Source organism: Nerophis lumbriciformis, linkage group LG04 (assembly GCF_033978685.3).
Source record: "Nerophis lumbriciformis linkage group LG04, RoL_Nlum_v2.1, whole genome shotgun sequence".
Classification (NCBI taxonomy): domain Eukaryota; kingdom Metazoa; phylum Chordata; class Actinopteri; order Syngnathiformes; family Syngnathidae; genus Nerophis; species Nerophis lumbriciformis.
The window spans coordinates 57,111,397-57,136,546 of record NC_084551.2 but is presented as its reverse complement, the minus strand read 5'-3'; the positions used below and the strand labels follow the sequence as shown (position 1 = coordinate 57,136,546).

The 25,150-nt window shown below is 43.2% G+C and overlaps 1 protein-coding gene across 5 annotated transcripts in view; it reads left to right on the top strand.

Annotated features, from left to right (window-relative positions):
• The window catches only part of myh14 (myosin, heavy chain 14, non-muscle), a 149,939-nt gene that overhangs the window by 122,066 nt on the left and 2,723 nt on the right, over positions 1-25,150 (top strand). For 4 of the 5 annotated variants that reach the window (XM_072913082.1, XM_072913081.1, XM_072913080.1 and 1 more), the window contains 6 exons: positions 536-624; positions 709-829; positions 3,541-3,749; positions 19,149-19,257; positions 19,316-19,488; positions 19,647-19,670. In XM_072913082.1, coding sequence (XP_072769183.1) covers positions 536-624; positions 709-829; positions 3,541-3,749; positions 19,149-19,257; positions 19,316-19,488; positions 19,647-19,670 — 725 coding nt within the window. The remainder of the gene's footprint in view (positions 1-535; positions 625-708; positions 830-3,540; positions 3,750-19,148; positions 19,258-19,315; positions 19,489-19,646; positions 19,671-25,150) is intronic. The other variant, XM_072913079.1, reaches the window with a different exon arrangement.

Below are 25,150 nucleotides of genomic sequence, written 5' to 3'. Positions count from 1 at the left end.
TTATTCTGTTTTCATATGCGCATTTATTTAATCTAAATAATCCTGTTTTTATTTAATCTAAATAATCCTGTTTTATTTTAATTTAAATAATCCTGTTCGTATTTAATCTAAATAATCTTGTTTTAATTTAAAATTCTGTTTTGATTTAATCTAGATAATCCAGTTTTTATTTAATGTAAATAATCCTGTTTTATATTTGGTTTAAAAATGTGTTTTTATTTAATCCAATTAATTATAGTTTTATTTGGTCTAAATAATCCAGTTTTTATTTCATCTAAATAATCCAGTTTTTTTTTAATCTAAATAATCCGGTTTTATATTTGGTTTAAAAATTCCTGTTTTTATTTAATCTAATAATTATAGTTTTAGTTGGTGTAATAATCCGTTTTTTCTTTGTTATAAATAATCCGGTTAATATTTCATCTAAATAATCCTGTTTTTATGTAACCTAAATAATCCTGTTTGTATTTGGTCTAAATAATCCTGTTTCCATGGATCAACACTTGATGATGGGCCTTACTGTTCTGGTCTCCAGGAGCTGTCTGTGTTCGACCGCCAGAGGAGACAGGCTCAGAAGGAGATGGCGGAAATGGCCGAGCAGATTTTCAACAACAGTTCTGGAAAGTCCGTATGGCTTTGTCCGCTCGCCAGCTTTTTGCTTTTTGCATTTGCTCTTTTCTAAACCGGAGCTGGTGCCTTTTTGTTCAGGGCGCATTCTGACGAGAAGCGTCGGCTGGAGGCCAGAGTCAGCCAGCTGGAGGACGAGCTAGAGGAGGAGCAGACCAACTCTGAGATCCTGAGAGAGCGGCACAGGAAGATGACGTCACAGGTACACACACACACACACGTCGGCCATCTTGATGCCATCGTCACGGATATCACCAACTACTTCATTTGGTCGACTGGTCCATAACCGTCTGCCGGCAGAGACGGTCCTGGAGGTGGGTATGGTGCGGGCATGGAGACACTGAAGCGGGTATGGCCAGACTGATCTTACACTGGACACCTTTGATGGAGCTTAGTTCTTGCGCCGAAGATACGCCAGGCCTTGAGTCAAGTAGACCCAGGGTCGTAGGACCGGCACTCATCCAGGACAGCGAGGCATATTCATGGCCCGATTTAGACAGTTGCTCCATCTCTGATATCAAGTTTGCTCGCAAGTCTCTTCAGAGAACCCAGTTGTGGTTCTGCGCTTGAAGAAATGTTTGAGATGCGCTTTACCCCGGTCAGCTTGTGACTCCCAGAATCTCCAGCTCCTCCTTTTCAGCAAGTTTAGTAGTGCCAAACCAAAGTCCAAGCCGGTTGGGGTTTCTCTTTCCGGATTTAGTCATAGCCTCGCATGGTTCGAAAGTCACCTTCCATGGGTCAGCCCAGGTCCTCATTCTCTCTAGGTCTCTAGACTGAGAAGCAGATTGGGCCCAGTATTGATCCCTGAGGGTCTGAAGCATTGATGGAGGCAGAGCTTGATGACTGGCCAGATGGCACAACTCCGATAGGTAGCTCTTGATCCAGTTACTCCTTTCGGATTTCGTCAAAGCCTTGTATTTTGATGGTTCGAAGGTCACCTTCCATCGGTCTTGCCGGGTCCTCATTCTCTCTAGGTCTCTATTTAGGCTTGCTGTCTTAGCTTCAGGATCATCTGTGGCTTTGAGCTGGCAGAATAACGTGGAGTCATCAGCATAGAGGTAAAGCTGATTTTCAACCTCATCTCCAAGGCTGTCGATGAAGACTGAGAACCAGATTGGGCCCAGTATTGATCCCTGCGGGACTGAAGCATTGATGGAGGCAGAGCTTGAAGACTGGCCAGATGGCACAACTCCGATTGGTAGCTCTTGATCCAGGAAAACGGTTTACCGGGTACTCCTTTTGGATTTAGTCATAGCCTTGCATTTTGATGGTTCGAAGGTCACCTTCCATCGGTCTGCCCAGGTTCTCATTCTCTCTAGGTCTCTATTTAAGCTTTCTGTCTTAGCCTTAGGATCGTCTCTGGCTTTGAGCTGGCAGAATAACGTGGAGTCATCAGCATAGAGGTAAAGCTGATTTTCAACCTCATCTCCAAGGCCGTCAATGAAGACTGAGAACCAGATTGGGCCCAGTATTGATCCCAGGGGGACTGAAGCATTGATGGAGGCAGAGCTTGAAAACTGAACAACTCCGATAGGTAGCTTTTGATCCAGGAAAACGGTTCACCAGTTACTCCTTTTGAGCAGAGACCGTTGTACTGCACGTTGCCAAAGGCTCCTTTGATGTCAAGGCAATCACATCTACCTCGTGGCCTCGGTCCAGTGATTTTGACCAATTTTGGGTGATGATATTTAGGATGTCTGCGGTGCCGTGGTCTGAAGCCAAACTGTCTGCTATAAGATGGTTTCCTAGGAGGTAACTCTGAAGTTGGTTCTGTACAACAGCGTCCATGACCTTACTGACGATACAAAGCAGAGAGATGGTGCGGTACATCCATTGATTGGATTTGGAGTCTCTCTTGTGAGTTAAGGATGACAGATGCAGCAAGTACCTCTTGTTCATGAGTGAGGGAAGAGTGGATCGATAGGCGGATCGGTGCGGCGTCTTCAGTAATGCGGACGCTGTATCGATCCGTTGTGGTGAAGAGAGAGCTGAGCCGGGAGACAAAGCTCTCAATTTAGCGGTCGATCTACGTTCCCATCCTCACCTATGGTCATGAGCTTTGGGTTATGACCGAAAGGACAAGATCACGTGTACAAGCGGTCAAAATTTGTTTCCTCCGCCGGGTGGCGGGTCTCTCCCTTAGAGATAGGGTGAGAAGCTCTGTCATCCCGGAGGAGCTCAAAGTAAAGCCACTGTTCCTCCACATGGAGAGGAGCCAGATGAGGTGGTTCGGGCATCTGGTCAGGATGCTACCTGAACGCCTCCCTGGGGAAGTGTTTAGGGCACGTCCGACTGGTGGGAGGCCACGGGGAAGACCCAGGACACGTTGGGAAGACTATGTCTCTTGGCTGGCCTGGGAACGCCTGGGGATCTCCCGGCAGGAGCTGGACCAAGTGGCTGGGGAGGGGGAAGTCTGAGCTTCTCTGCTTAAGCCTTCAGAATTCTGGCAGATATTTGATCAGGGCCAGTGGCTTTATCAGGGTGCAGTTTCCTCAGAGGTTTCCTGACGTCCTTGGGCCTGAAAGCTAATCGCTCCTTGGTGCAGGTCGTTGATTGCTGAACTTCTGGAGCTGCGCCCTCTGTGTTGCCAAGTTCTGGCAGAACTTTCCAGCCTTATCCCTCAAGTCTGGTAGACTTGTTGTTCATCTTCCAGCACAGGATTGTCAGTTCTGGTTGACTCTGCTAACGGGGTGTTTATCTGATCATTTTATCTTGTTTATCTTAGAAGTATGCTAACTTGTCCTATGTCATCATGCTAACACTTTATGCTACATTTTCTGCTAATCTTGTATGTTTACACCTAAAAAAAAAAAGCATTTTAATACTTGGCGCTATCTTATAAGTACGCTAACTTGTCATATGTTAGCATGCTAACGGTGTAAGACAGGCTTTTATCTAATTTTGTGTGTGCAGGTGGAAACCATGAACGTGCAGCTGCAGGGCGAGAGGACGCTGGCCCAGAAGGCGGAGGCGGCGCGGGAGCAGCTGGAGAGGCAGAACAAGGACATGAAGACCCGGCTGGAGGAGCTTGAAGGCACCGTGAGGGGCAAACACCGACTCAGCGTCGCCGCCCTGGAGGCCAAGATAGAATCCATGGAGGAGCAGCTGGAGCAGGAAAGACAGTAAGAAAAAGCATCAAATGAAAAAAGATTTAAAAAGTCAATCAAGGGAATTTTAAGTGATTTTAAATGGCATTAAAAAGCAGTCAATTGAAATAATTTTTAAAAAAGTCCTACAATTGCAATTGGCAACAAAAAAAAAGACAACAAAACAAACCACCTGACCAAGTTTTTCTTATTGGGGGAAAAACTGCTTTTCAAAATGTTTGATATTTATTGAAGCTCACAAATATTAATATTTGTTGACCACTTTAGGAAAATAAAGTTATAAATAACATTTGTTAAAATACTGCATCAAATATGTTTATTGCATTTGTGTCTAAAGTGTTGTCAAATGTGTCAGGGAGCGTGTCAAATGTGTCAGGGAGTGTGTCTAAAGTGTTGATCTATGTGTCAGGCAGCGTGTTAAATGTGTCAGGGAGTGTGTTTAAAGTGTTGATCTATGTGTCAGGGAGTGTGTCCAAAGTGTTGATCAATGTGTCAGGGAGTGTGTCTAAAGTGTTGATCTATGTGTCAGGCAGCGTGTTAAATGTGTCAGGGAGTGTGTTTAAAGTGTTGATCTATGTGTCAGGGAGCGTGTCAAAGGTGTTGATCTATGTGTCAGGGAGCGTGTCAAAAGTGTTGATATATGTGTCAGGGAGCGTGTCAAATGTGTCAGGGAGCGTGTATAGTGTATAAAGTGTTGATCTATGTGTCAGGGAGCGTGTCAAATGTGTCATGAAATGTGTCTAAAGTGTTGATCTATGTGTCAGGGAGTGTGTCCAAAGTGTTGATCAATGTGTCAGGGAGTGTGTCTAAAGTGTTGATCTATGTGTCAGGGAGCGTGTCAAATGTGTTAGGGAGTGTGTCTAAAGTGTTGATCTATGTGTCAGGGAGCGTGTCAAATGTGTCAGGGAGTGTGTCTAAAGTGTTGATCTATGTGTTAGGGAGCGTGTCAAATGTGTCAGGGAGCGTGTCTAAAGTGTTGATCTATGTGTCAGGGTGAGTGTCAGGGAGCGTGTCTAAAGTGTTGATCTATGTGTCAGGGAGCGTGTCTAAAGTGTTGATCTATGTGTCAGGGAGTGTGTCTAAAGTGTTGATCTATGTGTCAGAGAACGTGTCAAATGTGTCAGGGAGCATGTCCAAAGTGTTGATCTATGTGTCAGGGAGCATGTCTAAAGTGTTGATCTTTGTGTCAGGGAGCGTGTCAAATGTGTCAGGGAGTGTGTCTAAAGTGTTGATCTATGTGTCAGGGAGCGTGTCTAAAGTGTTGATCTTTGTGTCAGGGAGCGTGTCAAATGTGTCAGGGAGTGTGTCTAAAGTGTTGATCTATGTGTCAGGGAGCGTGTCTAAAATGTTGATCTATGTGTCAGGGAGCGTGTCTAAAGTGTTGATCTATGTGTCAGGGAGCGTGTCAAATGTGTCAGGGAGTGTGTCTAAAGTGTTGATCTTTGTGTCAGGGAGCGTGTCAAATGTGTCAGGGAGTGTGTCTAAAGTGTTGATCTATGTGTCAGGGAGCGTGTCTAAAATGTTGATCTATGTGTCAGGGAGCGTGTCTAAAGTGTTGATCTATGTGTCAGGGAGCGTGTATAAAGTGTTGATCTATGTGTCAGGGAGCGTGTCAAATGTGTCATGAAATGTGTCTAAAGTGTTGATCAATGTGTCAGGGAGTGTGTCTAAAGTGTTGATCTATGTGTCAGGGAGCGTGTCAAATGTGTTAGGGAGTGTGTCTAAAGTGTTGATCTATGTGTCAGGGAGCGTGTCAAATGTGTCAGGGAGTGTGTCTAAAGTGTTGATCTTTGTGTCAGGGAGCGTGTCAAATGTGTCAGGGAGTGTGTCTAAAGTGTTGATCTATGTGTCAGGGAGCGTGTTAAATGTGTCAGGGAGCGTGTCTAAAATGTTGATCTATGTGTCAGGGAGCGTGTCTAAAGTGTGTCTAAAGTGTTGATCTTTGTGTCAGGGAGCGTGTCAAATGTGTCAGGGAGTGTGTCTAAAGTGTTGATCTATGTGTCAGGGAGCGTGTTAAATGTGTCAGGGAGCGCGTCTAAAATGTTGATCTAATGTGTCAGGGAGCGTGTCTAAAGTGTTGATCTATGTGTCAGGGAGCGTGTATAAAGTGTTGATCTATGTGTCAGGGAGCGTGTCAAATGTGTTAGGGAGTGTGTCTAAAGTGTTGATCTTTGTGTCAGGGAGCGTGTCAAATGTGTCAGGGAGTGTGTCTAAAGTGTTGATCTATGTGTTAGGGAGCGTGTCAAATGTGTCAGGGAGCGTGTCTAAAGTGTTGATCTATGTGTCAGGGTGAGTGTCAGGGAGCGTGTCTAAAGTGTTGATCTATGTGTCAGGGAGCGTGTCTAAAGTGTTGATCTATGTGTCAGGGAGTGTGTCGAAAGTGTTGATCTATGTGTCAGAGAGCGTGTCAAATGTGTCAGGGAGCGTGTCCAAAGTGTTGATCTATGTGTCAGGGAGCATGTCTAAAGTGTTGATCTTTGTGTCAGGGAGCGTGTCAGATGTGTCAGGGAGTGTGTCTAAAGTGTTGATCTATGTGTCAGGGAGCGTGTTAAATGTGTCAGGGAGCGTGTCTAAAATGTTGATCTATGTGTCAGGGAGCGTGTCTAAAGTGTTGATCTATGTGTCAGGGAGCGTGTCAAATGTGTCAGGGAGCCTGTATAAAGTGTTGATCTATGTGTCAGGGAGCGTGTCAAATGTGTCATGAAATGTGTCTAAAGTGTTGATCTATGTGTCAGGGAGTGTGTCCAAAGTGTTGATCAATGTGTCAGGGAGTGTGTCTAAAGTGTTGATCTATGTGTCAGGGAGCGTGTCAAATGTGTTAGGGAGTGTGGCTAAAGTGTTGATCTATGTGTCAGGGAGCGTGTCAAATGTGTCAGGGAGTGTGTCTAAAGTGTTGATCTATGTGTTAGGGAGCGTGTCAAATGTGTCAGGGAGCGTGTCTAAAGTGTTGATCTATGTGTCAGGGTGAGTGTCAGGGAGCGTGTCTAAAGTGTTGATCTATGTGTCAGGGAGTGTGTCCAAAGTGTTGATCAATGTGTCAGGGAGTGTGTCTAAAGTGTTGATCTATGTGTCAGGGAGCATGTCAAATGTGTTAGGGAGTGTGTCTAAAGTGTTGATCTATGTGTCAGGGAGCGTGTCAAATGTGTCAGGGAGTGTGTCTAAAGTGTTGATCTATGTGTTAGTGAGCGTGTCAAATGTGTCAGGGAGCGTGTCTAAAGTGTTGATCTATGTGTCAGGGTGAGTGTCAGGGAGCGTGTCTAAAGTGTTGATCTATGTGTCAGGGAGCGTGTCTAAAGTGTTGATCTATGTGTCAGGGAGTGTGTCTAAAGTGTTGATCTATGTGTCAGAGAGCGTGTCAGGGAGCGTGTCCAAAGTGTTGATCTATGTGTCAGGGAGCATGTCTAAAGTGTTGATCTTTGTGTCAGGGAGCGTGTCAAATGTGTCAGGGAGTGTGTCTAAAGTGTTGATCTATGTGTCAGGGAGCGTGTTAAATGTGTCAGGGAGCGTGTCTAAAATGTTGATTTATGTGTCAGGGAGCGTGTCAAATGTGTCATGAAATGTGTCTAAAGTGTTGATCTATGTGTCAGGGAGTGTGTCCAAAGTGTTGATCAATGTGTCAGGGAGTGTGTCTAAAGTGTTGATCTATGTGTCAGGGAGCGTGTCAAATGTGTTAGGGAGTGTGTCTAAAGTGTTCATCTATGTGTCAGGGAGCGTGTCAAATGTGTCAGGGAGTGTGTCTAAAGTGTTGATCTATGTGTTAGGGAGCGTGTCAAATGTGTCAGGGAGTGTGTCTAAAGTGTTGATCTATGTGTTAGGGAGCGTGTCAAATGTGTCAGGGAGCGTGTCTAAAGTGTTGATCTATGTGTCAGGGTGAGTGTCAAATGTGTCATGAAATGTGTCTAAAGTGTTGATCTATGTGTCTAAAGTGTTGATCTATGTGTCAGGGAGTGTGTCCAAAGTGTTGATCAATGTGTCAGGGAGTGTGTCTAAAGTGTTGATCTATGTGTCAGGGAGCGTGTCAAATGTGTTAGGGAGTGTGTCTAAAGTGTTCATCTATGTGTCAGGGAGCGTGTCAAATGTGTCAGGGAGTGTGTCTAAAGTGTTGATCTATGTGTTAGGGAGCGTGTCAAATGTGTCAGGGAGTGTGTCTAAAGTGTTGATCTATGTGTTAGGGAGCGTGTCAAATGTGTCAGGGAGCGTGTCTAAAGTGTTGATCTATGTGTCAGGGTGAGTGTCTAAAGTGTTGATCTATGTGTCAGGGAGTGTGTCTAAAGTGTTGATCTATGTGTCAGAGAGCGTGTCCAAAGTGTTGATCTTTGTGTCAGGGAGCGTGTCAAATGTGTCAGGGAGTGTGTCTAAAGTGTTGATCTATGTGTCAGGGAGCGTGTTAAATGTGTCAGGGAGCGTGTCTAAGATGTTGATCTATGTGTCAGGGAGCGTGTCTAAAGTGTTGATCTATGTGTCAGGGAGTGTGTCTAAAGTGTTGATCTATGTGTTAGGGAGCGTGTCTAAAGTGTTGATCTATGTGTTAGGGAGCGTGTGAAAAGTGTTGATCTATGTGTTAGGGAGCGTGTCAAAAGTGTTGATCTATGTGTTAGGGAGCGTGTCTAAAGTGTTGATCTATGTGTTAGGGAGCGTGTCTAAAGTGATGATCTATGTGTTAGGGAGCGTGTCTAAAATGTTGATCTATGTGTCAGGGAGCGTGTCTAAAGTGTTGATCTATGTGTCAGGGAGCGTGTCAAAAGTGTTGATCTATATGTTAGGGAGCGTGTCTAAAGTGTTGAACTATGTGTTAGGGAGCGTGTCTAAAGTGTTGATCTATGTGTCAGGGAGCGTGTCTAAAGTGTTGATCTATGTGTTAGGGAGCGTGTCTAAAGTGTTGATCTATGTGTTAGGGAGCGTGTCTAAAGTGTTGATCTATGTGTCAGGGAGCGTGTCTAAAGTGTTGATCTATGTGTTAGGGAGCGTGTCTAAAATGTTGATCTATGTGTCAGGGAGCGTGTCTAAAGTGTTGATCTATGTGTCAGGGGGCGTGTCTAAAGTGTTGATCTATGTGTCAGGGGGCGTGTCTAAAGTGTTGATCTATGTGTCAGGGAGCGTGTCTATAGTGTTGATCTATGTGTCAGGGAGCGTGTCAAAAGTGTTGATCTATGTGTTAGGGAGCGTGTCTAAAGTGTTGATCTATGTGTCAGGGAGTGTGTCTAAAGTGTTGATCTATGTGTTAGGGAGCGTGTCTAAAGTGTTGATCTATGTGTTAGGGAGCGTGTGAAAAGTGTTGATCTATGTGTTAGGGAGCGTGTCAAAAGTGTTGATCTATGTGTTAGGGGGCGTGTCAAAAGTGTTGATCTATGTGTTAGGGGGCGTGTCTGAAGTGTTGATCTATGTGTTAGGGGGCGTGTTTAAAGTGTTGATTTATGTGTCAGGGAGCGTGTCTATAGTGTTGATCTATGTGTCAGGGAGCGTGTCAAAAGTGTTGATCTATGTGTTAGGGAGCGTGTCTAAAGTGTTGAACTATGTGTTAGGGAGCGTGTCTAAAGTGTTGATCTATGTGTCAGGGAGCGTCTAAAGTGTTGATCTATGTGTTAGGGAGCGTGTCTAAAGTGTTGATCTATGTGTTAGGGAGCGTGTCTAAAGTGTTGATCTATGTGTCAGGGAGCGTGTCGAAAGTGTTGATCTATGTGTTAGGGAGCGTGTCAAAAGTGTTGATCTATGTGTTAGGGAGCGTGTCTAAAGTGTTGATCTATGTGTCAGGGAGCGTGTCTATAGTGTTGATCTATGTGTCAGGGAGCGTGTCTAAAGTGTTGATCTATGTGTTAGGGAGCGTGTCTAAAGTGTTGATCTATGTGTCAGGCAGCGTGTTAAATGTGTCAGGGAGTGTGTTTAAAGTGTTGATCTATGTGTCAGGGAGCGTGTCAAAGGTGTTGATCTATGTGTCAGGGAGCGTGTCAAAAGTGTTGATATATGTGTCAGGGAGCGTGTCAAATGTGTCAGGGAGCGTGTATAGTGTATAAAGTGTTGATCTATGTGTCAGGGAGCGTGTCAAATGTGTCATGAAATGTGTCTAAAGTGTTGATCTATGTGTCAGGGAGTGTGTCCAAAGTGTTGATCAATGTGTCAGGGAGTGTGTCTAAAGTGTTGATCTATGTGTCAGGGAGCGTGTCAAATGTGTTAGGGAGTGTGTCTAAAGTGTTGATCTATGTGTCAGGGAGCGTGTCAAATGTGTCAGGGAGTGTGTCTAAAGTGTTGATCTATGTGTTAGGGAGCGTGTCAAATGTGTCAGGGAGCGTGTCTAAAGTGTTGATCTATGTGTCAGGGTGAGTGTCAGGGAGCGTGTCTAAAGTGTTGATCTATGTGTCAGGGAGCGTGTCTAAAGTGTTGATCTATGTGTCAGGGAGTGTGTCTAAAGTGTTGATCTATGTGTCAGAGAACGTGTCAAATGTGTCAGGGAGCATGTCCAAAGTGTTGATCTATGTGTCAGGGAGCATGTCTAAAGTGTTGATCTTTGTGTCAGGGAGCGTGTCAAATGTGTCAGGGAGTGTGTCTAAAGTGTTGATCTATGTGTCAGGGAGCGTGTCTAAAGTGTTGATCTTTGTGTCAGGGAGCGTGTCAAATGTGTCAGGGAGTGTGTCTAAAGTGTTGATCTATGTGTCAGGGAGCGTGTCTAAAATGTTGATCTATGTGTCAGGGAGCGTGTCTAAAGTGTTGATCTATGTGTCAGGGAGCGTGTCAAATGTGTCAGGGAGTGTGTCTAAAGTGTTGATCTTTGTGTCAGGGAGCGTGTCAAATGTGTCAGGGAGTGTGTCTAAAGTGTTGATCTATGTGTCAGGGAGCGTGTCTAAAATGTTGATCTATGTGTCAGGGAGCGTGTCTAAAGTGTTGATCTATGTGTCAGGGAGCGTGTATAAAGTGTTGATCTATGTGTCAGGGAGCGTGTCAAATGTGTCATGAAATGTGTCTAAAGTGTTGATCAATGTGTCAGGGAGTGTGTCTAAAGTGTTGATCTATGTGTCAGGGAGCGTGTCAAATGTGTTAGGGAGTGTGTCTAAAGTGTTGATCTATGTGTCAGGGAGCGTGTCAAATGTGTCAGGGAGTGTGTCTAAAGTGTTGATCTTTGTGTCAGGGAGCGTGTCAAATGTGTCAGGGAGTGTGTCTAAAGTGTTGATCTATGTGTCAGGGAGCGTGTTAAATGTGTCAGGGAGCGTGTCTAAAATGTTGATCTATGTGTCAGGGAGCGTGTCTAAAGTGTCAGGGAGTGTGTCTAAAGTGTTGATCTTTGTGTCAGGGAGCGTGTCAAATGTGTCAGGGAGTGTGTCTAAAGTGTTGATCTATGTGTCAGGGAGCGTGTTAAATGTGTCAGGGAGCGCGTCTAAAATGTTGATCTAATGTGTCAGGGAGCGTGTCTAAAGTGTTGATCTATGTGTCAGGGAGCGTGTATAAAGTGTTGATCTATGTGTCAGGGAGCGTGTCAAATGTGTTAGGGAGTGTGTCTAAAGTGTTGATCTTTGTGTCAGGGAGCGTGTCAAATGTGTCAGGGAGTGTGTCTAAAGTGTTGATCTATGTGTTAGGGAGCGTGTCAAATGTGTCAGGGAGCGTGTCTAAAGTGTTGATCTATGTGTCAGGGTGAGTGTCAGGGAGCGTGTCTAAAGTGTTGATCTATGTGTCAGGGAGCGTGTCTAAAGTGTTGATCTATGTGTCAGGGAGTGTGTCGAAAGTGTTGATCTATGTGTCAGAGAGCGTGTCAAATGTGTCAGGGAGCGTGTCCAAAGTGTTGATCTATGTGTCAGGGAGCATGTCTAAAGTGTTGATCTTTGTGTCAGGGAGCGTGTCAGATGTGTCAGGGAGTGTGTCTAAAGTGTTGATCTATGTGTCAGGGAGCGTGTTAAATGTGTCAGGGAGCGTGTCTAAAATGTTGATCTATGTGTCAGGGAGCGTGTCTAAAGTGTTGATCTATGTGTCAGGGAGCGTGTCAAATGTGTCAGGGAGCCTGTATAAAGTGTTGATCTATGTGTCAGGGAGCGTGTCAAATGTGTCATGAAATGTGTCTAAAGTGTTGATCTATGTGTCAGGGAGTGTGTCCAAAGTGTTGATCAATGTGTCAGGGAGTGTGTCTAAAGTGTTGATCTATGTGTCAGGGAGCGTGTCAAATGTGTTAGGGAGTGTGTCTAAAGTGTTGATCTATGTGTCAGGGAGCGTGTCAAATGTGTCAGGGAGTGTGTCTAAAGTGTTGATCTATGTGTTAGGGAGCGTGTCAAATGTGTCAGGGAGCGTGTCTAAAGTGTTGATCTATGTGTCAGGGTGAGTGTCTAAAGTGTTGATCTATGTGTCAGGGAGTGTGTCTAAAGTGTTGATCTATGTGTCAGAGAGCGTGTCCAAAGTGTTGATCTTTGTGTCAGGGAGCGTGTCAAATGTGTCAGGGAGTGTGTCTAAAGTGTTGATCTATGTGTCAGGGAGCGTGTTAAATGTGTCAGGGAGCGTGTCTAAGATGTTGATCTATGTGTCAGGGAGCGTGTCTAAAGTGTTGATCTATGTGTCAGGGAGTGTGTCTAAAGTGTTGATCTATGTGTTAGGGAGCGTGTCTAAAGTGTTGATCTATGTGTTAGGGAGCGTGTGAAAAGTGTTGATCTATGTGTTAGGGAGCGTGTCAAAAGTGTTGATCTATGTGTTAGGGAGCGTGTCTAAAGTGTTGATCTATGTGTTAGGGAGCGTGTCTAAAGTGATGATCTATGTGTTAGGGAGCGTGTCTAAAATGTTGATCTATGTGTCAGGGAGCGTGTCTAAAGTGTTGATCTATGTGTCAGGGAGCGTGTCAAAAGTGTTGATCTATATGTTAGGGAGCGTGTCTAAAGTGTTGAACTATGTGTTAGGGAGCGTGTCTAAAGTGTTGATCTATGTGTCAGGGAGCGTGTCTAAAGTGTTGATCTATGTGTTAGGGAGCGTGTCTAAAGTGTTGATCTATGTGTTAGGGAGCGTGTCTAAAGTGTTGATCTATGTGTCAGGGAGCGTGTCTAAAGTGTTGATCTATGTGTTAGGGAGCGTGTCTAAAATGTTGATCTATGTGTCAGGGAGCGTGTCTAAAGTGTTGATCTATGTGTCAGGGGGCGTGTCTAAAGTGTTGATCTATGTGTCAGGGGGCGTGTCTAAAGTGTTGATCTATGTGTCAGGGAGCGTGTCTATAGTGTTGATCTATGTGTCAGGGAGCGTGTCAAAAGTGTTGATCTATGTGTTAGGGAGCGTGTCTAAAGTGTTGATCTATGTGTCAGGGAGTGTGTCTAAAGTGTTGATCTATGTGTTAGGGAGCGTGTCTAAAGTGTTGATCTATGTGTTAGGGAGCGTGTGAAAAGTGTTGATCTATGTGTTAGGGAGCGTGTCAAAAGTGTTGATCTATGTGTTAGGGGGCGTGTCAAAAGTGTTGATCTATGTGTTAGGGGGCGTGTCTGAAGTGTTGATCTATGTGTTAGGGGGCGTGTTTAAAGTGTTGATTTATGTGTCAGGGAGCGTGTCTATAGTGTTGATCTATGTGTCAGGGAGCGTGTCAAAAGTGTTGATCTATGTGTTAGGGAGCGTGTCTAAAGTGTTGAACTATGTGTTAGGGAGCGTGTCTAAAGTGTTGATCTATGTGTCAGGGAGCGTCTAAAGTGTTGATCTATGTGTTAGGGAGCGTGTCTAAAGTGTTGATCTATGTGTTAGGGAGCGTGTCTAAAGTGTTGATCTATGTGTCAGGGAGCGTGTCGAAAGTGTTGATCTATGTGTTAGGGAGCGTGTCAAAAGTGTTGATCTATGTGTTAGGGAGCGTGTCTAAAGTGTTGATCTATGTGTCAGGGAGCGTGTCTAAAGTGTTGATCTATGTGTCAGGGAGCGTGTCTATAGTGTTGATCTATGTGTCAGGGAGCGTGTCTAAAGTGTTGATCTATGTGTTAGGGAGCGTGTCTAAAGTGTTGATCTATGTGTCAGGCAGCGTGTTAAATGTGTCAGGGAGTGTGTTTAAAGTGTTGATCTATGTGTCAGGGAGCGTGTCAAAGGTGTTGATCTATGTGTCAGGGAGCGTGTCAAAAGTGTTGATATATGTGTCAGGGAGCGTGTCAAATGTGTCAGGGAGCGTGTATAGTGTATAAAGTGTTGATCTATGTGTCAGGGAGCGTGTCAAATGTGTCATGAAATGTGTCTAAAGTGTTGATCTATGTGTCAGGGAGTGTGTCCAAAGTGTTGATCAATGTGTCAGGGAGTGTGTCTAAAGTGTTGATCTATGTGTCAGGGAGCGTGTCAAATGTGTTAGGGAGTGTGTCTAAAGTGTTGATCTATGTGTCAGGGAGCGTGTCAAATGTGTCAGGGAGTGTGTCTAAAGTGTTGATCTATGTGTTAGGGAGCGTGTCAAATGTGTCAGGGAGCGTGTCTAAAGTGTTGATCTATGTGTCAGGGTGAGTGTCAGGGAGCGTGTCTAAAGTGTTGATCTATGTGTCAGGGAGCGTGTCTAAAGTGTTGATCTATGTGTCAGGGAGTGTGTCTAAAGTGTTGATCTATGTGTCAGAGAACGTGTCAAATGTGTCAGGGAGCATGTCCAAAGTGTTGATCTATGTGTCAGGGAGCATGTCTAAAGTGTTGATCTTTGTGTCAGGGAGCGTGTCAAATGTGTCAGGGAGTGTGTCTAAAGTGTTGATCTATGTGTCAGGGAGCGTGTCTAAAGTGTTGATCTTTGTGTCAGGGAGCGTGTCAAATGTGTCAGGGAGTGTGTCTAAAGTGTTGATCTATGTGTCAGGGAGCGTGTCTAAAATGTTGATCTATGTGTCAGGGAGCGTGTCTAAAGTGTTGATCTATGTGTCAGGGAGCGTGTCAAATGTGTCAGGGAGTGTGTCTAAAGTGTTGATCTTTGTGTCAGGGAGCGTGTCAAATGTGTCAGGGAGTGTGTCTAAAGTGTTGATCTATGTGTCAGGGAGCGTGTCTAAAATGTTGATCTATGTGTCAGGGAGCGTGTCTAAAGTGTTGATCTATGTGTCAGGGAGCGTGTATAAAGTGTTGATCTATGTGTCAGGGAGCGTGTCAAATGTGTCATGAAATGTGTCTAAAGTGTTGATCAATGTGTCAGGGAGTGTGTCTAAAGTGTTGATCTATGTGTCAGGGAGCGTGTCAAATGTGTTAGGGAGTGTGTCTAAAGTGTTGATCTATGTGTCAGGGAGCGTGTCAAATGTGTCAGGGAGTGTGTCTAAAGTGTTGATCTTTGTGTCAGGGAGCGTGTCAAATGTGTCAGGGAGTGTGTCTAAAGTGTTGATCTATGTGTCAGGGAGCGTGTTAAATGTGTCAGGGAGCGTGTCTAAAATGTTGATCTATGTGTCAGGGAGCGTGTCTAAAGTGTCAGGGAGTGTGTCTAAAGTGTTGATCTTTGTGTCAGGGAGCGTGTCAAATGTGTCAGGGAGTGTGTCTAAAGTGTTGATCTATGTGTCAGGGAGCGTGTTAAATGTGTCAGGGAGCGCGTCTAAAATGTTGATCTAATGTGTCAGGGAGCGTGTCTAAAGTGTTGATCTATGTGTCAGGGAGCGTGTATAAAGTGTTGATCTATGTGTCAGGGAGCGTGTCAAATGTGTTAGGGAGTGTGTCTAAAGTGTTGATCTTTGTGTCAGGGAGCGTGTCAAATGTGTCAGGGAGTGTGTCTAAAGTGTTGATCTATGTGTTAGGGAGCGTGTCAAATGTGTCAGGGAGCGTGTCTAAAGTGTTGATCTATGTGTCAGGGTGAGTATCAGGGAGCGTGTCTAAAGTGTTGATCTATGTGTCAGGGAGCGTGTCTAAAGTGTTGATCTATGTGTCAGGGAGTGTGTCGAAAGTGTTGATCTATGTGTCAGAGAGCGTGTCAAATGTGTCAGGGAGCGTGTCCAAAGTGTTGATCTATGTGTCAGGGAGCATGTCTAAAGTGTTGATCTTTGTGTCAGGGAGCGTGTCAGATGTGTCAGGGAGTGTGTCTAAAGTGTTGATCTATGTGTCAGGGAGCGTGTTAAATGTGTCAGGGAGCGTGTCTAAAATGTTGATCTATGTGTCAGGGAGCGTGTCTAAAGTGTTGATCTATGTGTCAGGGAGCGTGTCAAATGTGTCAGGGAGCCTGTATAAAGTGTTGATCTATGTGTCAGGGAGCGTGTCAAATGTGTCATGAAATGTGTCTAAAGTGTTGATCTATGTGTCAGGGAGTGTGTCCAAAGTGTTGATCAATGTGTCAGGGAGTGTGTCTAAAGTGTTGATCTATGTGTCAGGGAGCGTGTCAAATGTGTTAGGGAGTGTGTCTAAAGTGTTGATCTATGTGTCAGGGAGCGTGTCAAATGTGTCAGGGAGTGTGTCTAAAGTGTTGATCTATGTGTTAGGGAGCGTGTCAAATGTGTCAGGGAGCGTGTCTAAAGTGTTGATCTATGTGTCAGGGTGAGTGTCAGGGAGCGTGTCTAAAGTGTTGATCTATGTGTCAGGGAGTGTGTCCAAAGTGTTGATCAATGTGTCAGGGAGTGTGTCTAAAGTGTTGATCTATGTGTCAGGGAGCATGTCAAATGTGTTAGGGAGTGTGTCTAAAGTGTTGATCTATGTGTCAGGGAGCGTGTCAAATGTGTCAGGGAGTGTGTCTAAAGTGTTGATCTATGTGTTAGTGAGCGTGTCAAATGTGTCAGGGAGCGTGTCTAAAGTGTTGATCTATGTGTCAGGGTGAGTGTCAGGGAGCGTGTCTAAAGTGTTGATCTATGTGTCAGGGAGCGTGTCTAAAGTGTTGATCTATGTGTCAGGGAGTGTGTCTAAAGTGTTGATCTATGTGTCAGAGAGCGTGTCAGGGAGCGTGTCCAAAGTGTTGATCTATGTGTCAGGGAGCATGTCTAAAGTGTTGATCTTTGTGTCAGGGAGCGTGTCAAATGTGTCAGGGAGTGTGTCTAAAGTGTTGATCTATGTGTCAGGGAGCGTGTTAAATGTGTCAGGGAGCGTGTCTAAAATGTTGATTTATGTGTCAGGGAGCGTGTCAAATGTGTCATGAAATGTGTCTAAAGTGTTGATCTATGTGTCAGGGAGTGTGTCCAAAGTGTTGATCAATGTGTCAGGGAGTGTGTCTAAAGTGTTGATCTATGTGTCAGGGAGCGTGTCAAATGTGTTAGGGAGTGTGTCTAAAGTGTTCATCTATGTGTCAGGGAGCGTGTCAAATGTGTCAGGGAGTGTGTCTAAAGTGTTGATCTATGTGTTAGGGAGCGTGTCAAATGTGTCAGGGAGTGTGTCTAAAGTGTTGATCTATGTGTTAGGGAGCGTGTCAAATGTGTCAGGGAGCGTGTCTAAAGTGTTGATCTATGTGTCAGGGTGAGTGTCAAATGTGTCATGAAATGTGTCTAAAGTGTTGATCTATGTGTCTAAAGTGTTGATCTATGTGTCAGGGAGTGTGTCCAAAGTGTTGATCAATGTGTCAGGGAGTGTGTCTAAAGTGTTGATCTATGTGTCAGGGAGCGTGTCAAATGTGTTAGGGAGTGTGTCTAAAGTGTTCATCTATGTGTCAGGGAGCGTGTCAAATGTGTCAGGGAGTGTGTCTAAAGTGTTGATCTATGTGTTAGGGAGCGTGTCAAATGTGTCAGGGAGTGTGTCTAAAGTGTTGATCTATGTGTTAGGGAGCGTGTCAAATGTGTCAGGGAGCGTGTCTAAAGTGTTGATCTATGTGTCAGGGTGAGTGTCTAAAGTGTTGATCTATGTGTCAGGGAGTGTGTCTAAAGTGTTGATCTATGTGTCAGAGAGCGTGTCCAAAGTGTTGATCTTTGTGTCAGGGAGCGTGTCAAATGTGTCAGGGAGTGTGTCTAAAGTGTTGATCTATGTGTCAGGGAGCGTGTTAAATGTGTCAGGGAGCGTGTCTAAGATGTTGATCTATGTGTCAGGGAGCGTGTCTAAAGTGTTGATCTATGTGTCAGGGAGTGTGTCTAAAGTGTTGATCTATGTGTTAGGGAGCGTGTCTAAAGTGTTGATCTATGTGTTAGGGAGCGTGTGAAAAGTGTTGATCTATGTGTTAGGGAGCGTGTCAAAAGTGTTGATCTATGTGTTAGGGAGCGTGTCTAAAGTGTTGATCTATGTGTTAGGGAGCGTGTCTAAAGTGATGATCTATGTGTTAGGGAGCGTGTCTAAAATGTTGATCTATGTGTCAGGGAGCGTGTCTAAAGTGTTGATCTATGTGTCAGGGAGCGTGTCAAAAGTGTTGATCTATATGTTAGGGAGCGTGTCTAAAGTGTTGAACTATGTGTTAGGGAGCGTGTCTAAAGTGTTGATCTATGTGTCAGGGAGCGTGTCTAAAGTGTTGATCTATGTGTTAGGGAGCGTGTCTAAAGTGTTGATCTATGTGTTAGGGAGCGTGTCTAAAGTGTTGATCTATGTGTCAGGGAGCGTGTCTAAAGTGTTGATCTATGTGTTAGGGAGCGTGTCTAAAATGTTGATCTATGTGTCAGGGAGCGTGTCTAAAGTGTTGATCTATGTGTCAGGGGGCGTGTCTAAAGTGTTGATCTATGTGTCAGGGGGCGTGTCTAAAGTGTTGATCTATGTGTCAGGGAGCGTGTCTATAGTGTTGATCTATGTGTCAGGGAGCGTGTCAAAAGTGTTGATCTATGTGTTAGGGAGCGTGTCTAAAGTGTTGATCTATGTGTCAGGGAGTGTGTCTAAAGTGTTGATCTATGTGTTAGGGAGCGTGTCTAAAGTGTTGATCTATGTGTTAGGGAGCGTGTGAAAAGTGTTGATCTATGTGTTAGGGAGCGTGTCAAAAGTGTTGATCTATGTGTTAGGGGGCGTGTCAAAAGTGTTGATCTATGTGTTAGGGGGCGTGTCTGAAGTGTTGATCTATGTGTTAGGGGGCGTGTTTAAAGTGTTGATTTATGTGTCAGGGAGCGTGTCTATAGTGTTGATCTATGTGTCAGGGAGCGTGTCAAAAGTGTTGATCTATGTGTTAGGGAGCGTGTCTAAAGTGTTGAACTATGTGTTAGGGAGCGTGTCTAAAGTGTTGATCTATGTGTCAGGGAGCGTCTAAAGTGTTGATCTATGTGTTAGGGAGCGTGTCTAAAGTGTTGATCTATGTGTTAGGGAGCGTGTCTAAAGTGTTGATCTATGTGTCAGGGAGCGTGTCGAAAGTGTTGATCTATGTGTTAGGGAGCGTGTCAAAAGTGTTGATCTATGTGTTAGGGAGCGTGTCTAAAGTGTTGATCTATGTGTCAGGGAGCGTGTCTAAAGTGTTGATCTATGTGTCAGGGAGCGTGTCTATAGTGTTGATCTATGTGTCAGGGAGCGTGTCTAAAGTGTTGATCTATGTGTTAGGGAGCGTGTCTAAAGTGTTGATCTATGTGTCAGGGAGCGTGTCTATAGTGTTGATCTATGTGTCAGGGAGCGTGTCTATAGTGTTGATCTATGTGTTAGGGAGCGTGTCTAAAGTGTTGATCTATGTGTTAGGGAGCGTGCCATCGCCAACAAGCTGGTGAGGAAGACGGAGAAGAAGCTGAAGGAGGTGCTGATGCAGGCGGAGGACGAGAGGAGACACGCAGACCAGTACAAAGACCAGGTCTGGCATCCCACACCTCCAAGCAGACTAGGATTATTCTGACCTGGCGCCCCTGCAGCTGGACAAGTCCATGGTGCGCCTGAGGCAGCTGAAGCGGCAGCTGGAGGAGGTGGAGGAGGAGAACTCGCGCTCCAACGCTCAGAAGAGGAAGCTGCAGAGAGAACTGGAGGAGCTGACGGAGAACAGCCAGAGCAGGATGCGCGAGATCAGCAGCCTGCGGAACCAGCTCAGGTACGCCCGTGCCACCCCGTGCCCGCCTGTGCCCGCCATGCCCGCCGCCATTAACATCCATCTGACGCCATCTTCTTTTGCTTTTCCTTTGCATCCATTTGTGTCCATCTAACACTGTCCATGTGTCACCTCAACCTCTACCTCTACCTCAACCTCAGCGTCCCTGAATGGAGGCCAGAGCAGTAGGTCATTGTGGTTTTTGTTCTTCATGTGTGTGTGTGTGTGTGTGTGTGTGTGTGTGTGTCACGCCACCATTTTTGTGTGTTTGTCATCAACATGACGTTTGACTTTATTGGCGTGTTGACAACAATGCAGTGGAACCTCTGAGGCGTTTAAAAGAAATGAATTATTCATGTTAAATCAATCAATGAATTCAAGTTAGTGATACAGGATTTGATATCGATCTGATATCATGGAAGAAAAGCAGGCATTTGATACGTGCTTGCGTGTACACAGCATCCGGAAAGTATTCACGGCGCTTTGCTTTCACCACATTTTGTCATGTTACAGCCTTATTCCAAAATGGAAGAAATTATTTGTTTGTCCTCAAAATTCTGCACACAATAAATACCCCGTCAGGAAATGCCAAAAGTTTTTTTTGAAAAATTTTGGCAAATGTATTAAAAAAATTTAAAAATAATCACATGTACATGCAGTATATCTGGAAAGTATTCCCAGCGCTTCACTTGTTTCACATTTTGAAATTGCATATTTATTAAAAATGAAACTAAGAATTTTTTTGGTTTGTTTCTAATGTTACAGCCTTATTCTAATATGGAATAATATCTTTTTTTGTCCTCAGAATTCTACACACAATAACCCATAATGACAATAAAATAATGTTTTTTCACATATTTCTGCAAATGTATTGAAAATGAAAAAGTAAACAGTATATCCGGAAAGTATTGACAGCGCTTGACTTTTTCCTCAGAATTCTCCACACAATACCCCATAATGACAATATGAAAATGTTTTATGTTATTTAGCATTTAACCAAAGTGGCTAACAGTACTTGGTTGATATTCAGGACATGTAAACAGAGTATTGTTGTATTGCACACCAACATTTACCCTTCTTGATAGTCTTCCAAGTGTAAAAAGAAGTGAAGTTCAAAAGTTAAAAAAAAAAAAAAAAGAAGCTAATTAGCCATGATTGCTTAATTTCAGCTGAACTTTTGCTTTTATTAAACCTCCAAAGTGAGATGAAAAGATGTTAAAATGAAGATTTATTGACTTAATCCACTTTTTTTTGCACTAGCAACCTTTTGTGCAGTTTTCATACTGCTACATGCTAACATGTGTCACCACCTGCTGTGTCAGCTTATGGCAGAATTAGCATTTAGGCTAAGAAATATTAGCATCGCTGAATCAGTCGTTGAACAGAAACTGCCTTGAGTTTTACTCCCTTGGACCTCAGACTAGGTACATCAGACCAGGTGCATCAGACCAGGTGCATCAGACCAGGTACATCAGACCAGGTACATCAGACCAGGGGCATCAGACCAGGTGAATCAGACCAGGTGCATCAGACCAGGTGCATCAGACCAGGTGCATCAGACGAGGTGCAACAGACCAGGTGAATCAGACCAGGTGAATCAGACCAGGTACATCAGACCAGGTGAATCAGACCAGGTGAATCAGACCAGGTACATCAGACCAGGTGAATCAGACCAGGTAACTCAGACCAGGTGAATCAGACCAGGTGAATCAGACCAGGTGCATCAGACCAGGTGAATCAGACCAGGTACATCAGACCAGGTACATCAGACCAGGTAACTCAGACCAGGTAACTCAGACCAGGTGAATTAGACCAGGTAACTCAGACCAGGTGAATTAGACCAGGTGAATCAGACCAGGTGCATCAGACCAGGTGCATCAGATCAGGTAACTCAGACCAGGTACATCAGACCAGGTACATCAGACCAGGTGAATCAGACCAGGTGCATCAGACCAGGTACATCAGACCAGGTACATCAGACCAGGTACATCAGACCAAGTACATCAGACCAGGTACATCAGACCAGGTGCATCAGACCAGGTGCATCAGACCAGGTGCATCATACCAGGTGCATCAGACCAGGTGAATCAGACCAGGTACATCAGACCAGGTGCATCAGACCAGGTGCATCAGACCAGGTGCATCAGACCAGGTGAATCAGACCAGGTGCATCAGACCAGGTGCATCAGACCAGGTACATCAGACCAGGGGCATCAGACCAGGTGAATCAGACCAGGTGAATCAGACCAGGTGCATCAGACCAGGTGCATCAGACGAGGTGCAACAGACCAGGTGATTCAGACCAGGTGAATCAGACCAGGTACATCAGACCAGGTGAATCAGACCAGGTACATCAGACCAGGTAACTCAGACCAGGTGAATCAGACCAGGTAACTCAGACCAGGTGAATCAGACCAGGTGAATCAGACCAGGTGAATCAGACCAGGTGCATCAGACCAGGTGCATCAGACCAGGTACATCAGACCAGGTACATCAGACCAGGTAACTCAGACCAGGTAACTCAGACCAGGTGAATTAGACCAGGTAACTCAGACCAGGTGAATTAGACCACGTGAATCAGACCAGGTGAATCAGACCAGGTGCATCAGATCAGGTAACTCAGACCAGGTACATCAGACCAGGTACATCAGACCAGGTACATCAGACCAGGTACATCAGACCAGGTGAATCAGACCAGGTGCATCAGACCAGGTACATCAGACCAGGTACATCAGACCAGGTACATCAGACCAGGTAACTCAGACCAGGTAACTCAGACCAGGTGAATTAGACCAGGTAACTCAGACCAGGTGAATTAGACCACGTGAATCAGACCAGGTGAATCAGACCAGGTGCATCAGATCAGGTAACTCAGACCAGGTACATCAGACCAGGTACATCAGACCAGGTACATCAGACCAGGTACATCAGACCAGGTGAATCAGACCAGGTGCATCAGACCAGGTACATCAGACCAGGTACATCAGACCAGGTACATCAGACCAAGTACATCAGACCAGGTGCATCAGACCAGGTGCATCAGACCAGGTGCATCAGACCAGGTGAATCAGACCAGTTTTGGGTGTGTTTTTCCAGACTTTATTCTGGTGTAAAATAGTCATCTGGTCAACACTTCAGAGGTTCCACTGATTGAAATAAAAATGTTATAGTCAATTATATATATTACAATTATATATATTACAATTATATATATTACTATTATATATATTACAATTATATATATTACAATTATATATATTACTATTATATATATTACAATTATATATATTACAATTATTGTACAGTAAAATTAATTATTAAATGGTATATTTTATACAGTAAAATAACATTGTACATTCGAATTAAAAATGTATATTTCACTGTGTATTAAGATATATATATTAAATCAAAATTGTATATCAAGATATATATTAAATCAAGATTGTATATTAAATTAAGATTGTATATTAAAGCTCATATTGAAATATAATTTCAATGTATATTGATATTGTATGGTAATACTACATTGTATAGTAAAATGAAGATTGTATGATAAATTATATATTAAAGGCCTACTGAAATGTGATTTTCTTATTCAAACGGGGATAGCAGGTCCATTCTATGTGTCATACTTGATCATTTTGCGATATAGCCATATTTTTGCTGAAAGGATTTAGTAGAGAACATCGACGATAAAGTTGGCAACTTTTGGTGGCTGATAAAAAAGCCTTGCCTGTAGCGGAAGTAGCAGACGAGTAGCGTGACGTCACAGGTTGTGGAGCTCCTCACATCTGCTCATTGTTTACAATCATGGCCACCAGCAGCGAGAGCGATTCGGACCGAGAAAGCGACGATTTCCCCATTAATTTGAGCGAGGACGAAAGATTTGTGGATGAGGAAAGTGAGAGTGAAGGACTAGAGGGCAGTGGGAGCCATTCAGATAGGGAAGATGCTGTGAGAGGCGGGTGGGACCTGATATTCAGCTGGGAATGACTAAAACAGTAAATAAACACAATATACTCTATTAGCCACAACACAACCAGGCTTATATTTAATATGCCACAAATTAATCCCGCATAACAAACACCTCCCCCCTCCCGTCCATATAACCCGCCAATACAACTCAAACACCTGCACAACACACTCAATCCCACAGCCCAAAGTACCGTTCACCTCCCCAAAGTTCATACAGCACATATATTACCCCAAAGTTACGTACGTGACATGCACATAGCGGCACGCACGTACGGGCAAGCGATCAAATGTTTGGAAGCCGCAGCTGCATGCGTACTCCCGGTACCGCGTCTGCGTATCCAACTCAAAGTCCTCCTGGTAAGAGTCTCTGTTGTCCCAGTTCTCCACAGGCCAATGGTAAAGCTTGACTGTCATCTTTCGGGAATGTAAACAATGAAACACCGGCTGTGTTTGTGTTGCTGCAGTCGCCCGCAATACACCGCTTCCCAACTACAGCTTTCTTCTTTGCTGTCTCCATTGTTCATTGAACAAATTGCAAAAGATTCACCAACACAGATGTCCACAATACTGTGGAATTTTGCGATGAAAACAGACGACTTAATAGCTGGCCACCATGCTGTCCCAAAATGTCCTCTACAATCCGTGATGTCACGCGCTGACGTCATCATACCGAGATGTTTTCAGCTGGATATTTCGCACGAAATTTAAATTTGCACTTTAGTAAGCTAACCCGGCCGTATTGGCATGTGTTGCAATGTTAAGATTTCATCATTGATATATAAACTATCAGACTGCGTGGTCGCTAGTAGTGGCTTTCAGTAGGCCTTTAAATAGGATTGTATGCTAAATAATACATTAAAAGTTAGATTGTATATTAAATTATATATTACATTTTGCATTTAAATTAAGGCTGTTTATTAATATTAAATTGTATTTCACTTATATATTAAATTAGATTGTCTAATAAATTGTTTTCAAATTAATGAATTATATACGTATATATATATATATATATATATATATATATATATGTGTATATATATATAAATATATATATGTATATATATATATATATATATATATATATATATACAGTATATTAAGTTATATGAAAATTAAGATTGTGTTAAATTAAATATACAAATTCAGATTGTATATTAAATTATATATCAAATTATAAATGTATATATATATTAAAATTATAATTGTGTACTTGAATATATATAAAAATGTAGATTGTATATTAAATTATATATAAAAATGTATATTGTATATAAAAATGTAAATTGTATATTAAATTATAAAGAAAAATGTAGTTTGTATATTATTTTGTATATAAAAATGTAGATTGTATTTTAAATTCTATATAAAAATGTAAATTGTATATTAAATTCTATATAAAAATGTAGTTTGTATATTATTTTGTAAATAAATATGTAGATTGTATTTTTAATTATACATAAAAATGTAAATTGTATATTAAATTGTGTATATGGTATAATATGTATTAGAATTACAATTGTATACTAAACATATAAAAATGTACATTGTATATTAGATTATATATAAAAATGAAGATTATATATATATATATAATATATGTAATATATATATATATAATATATATAATATATTATATGTGTATATATATAATGTGTGTATATATATATATATATATATATATATATAT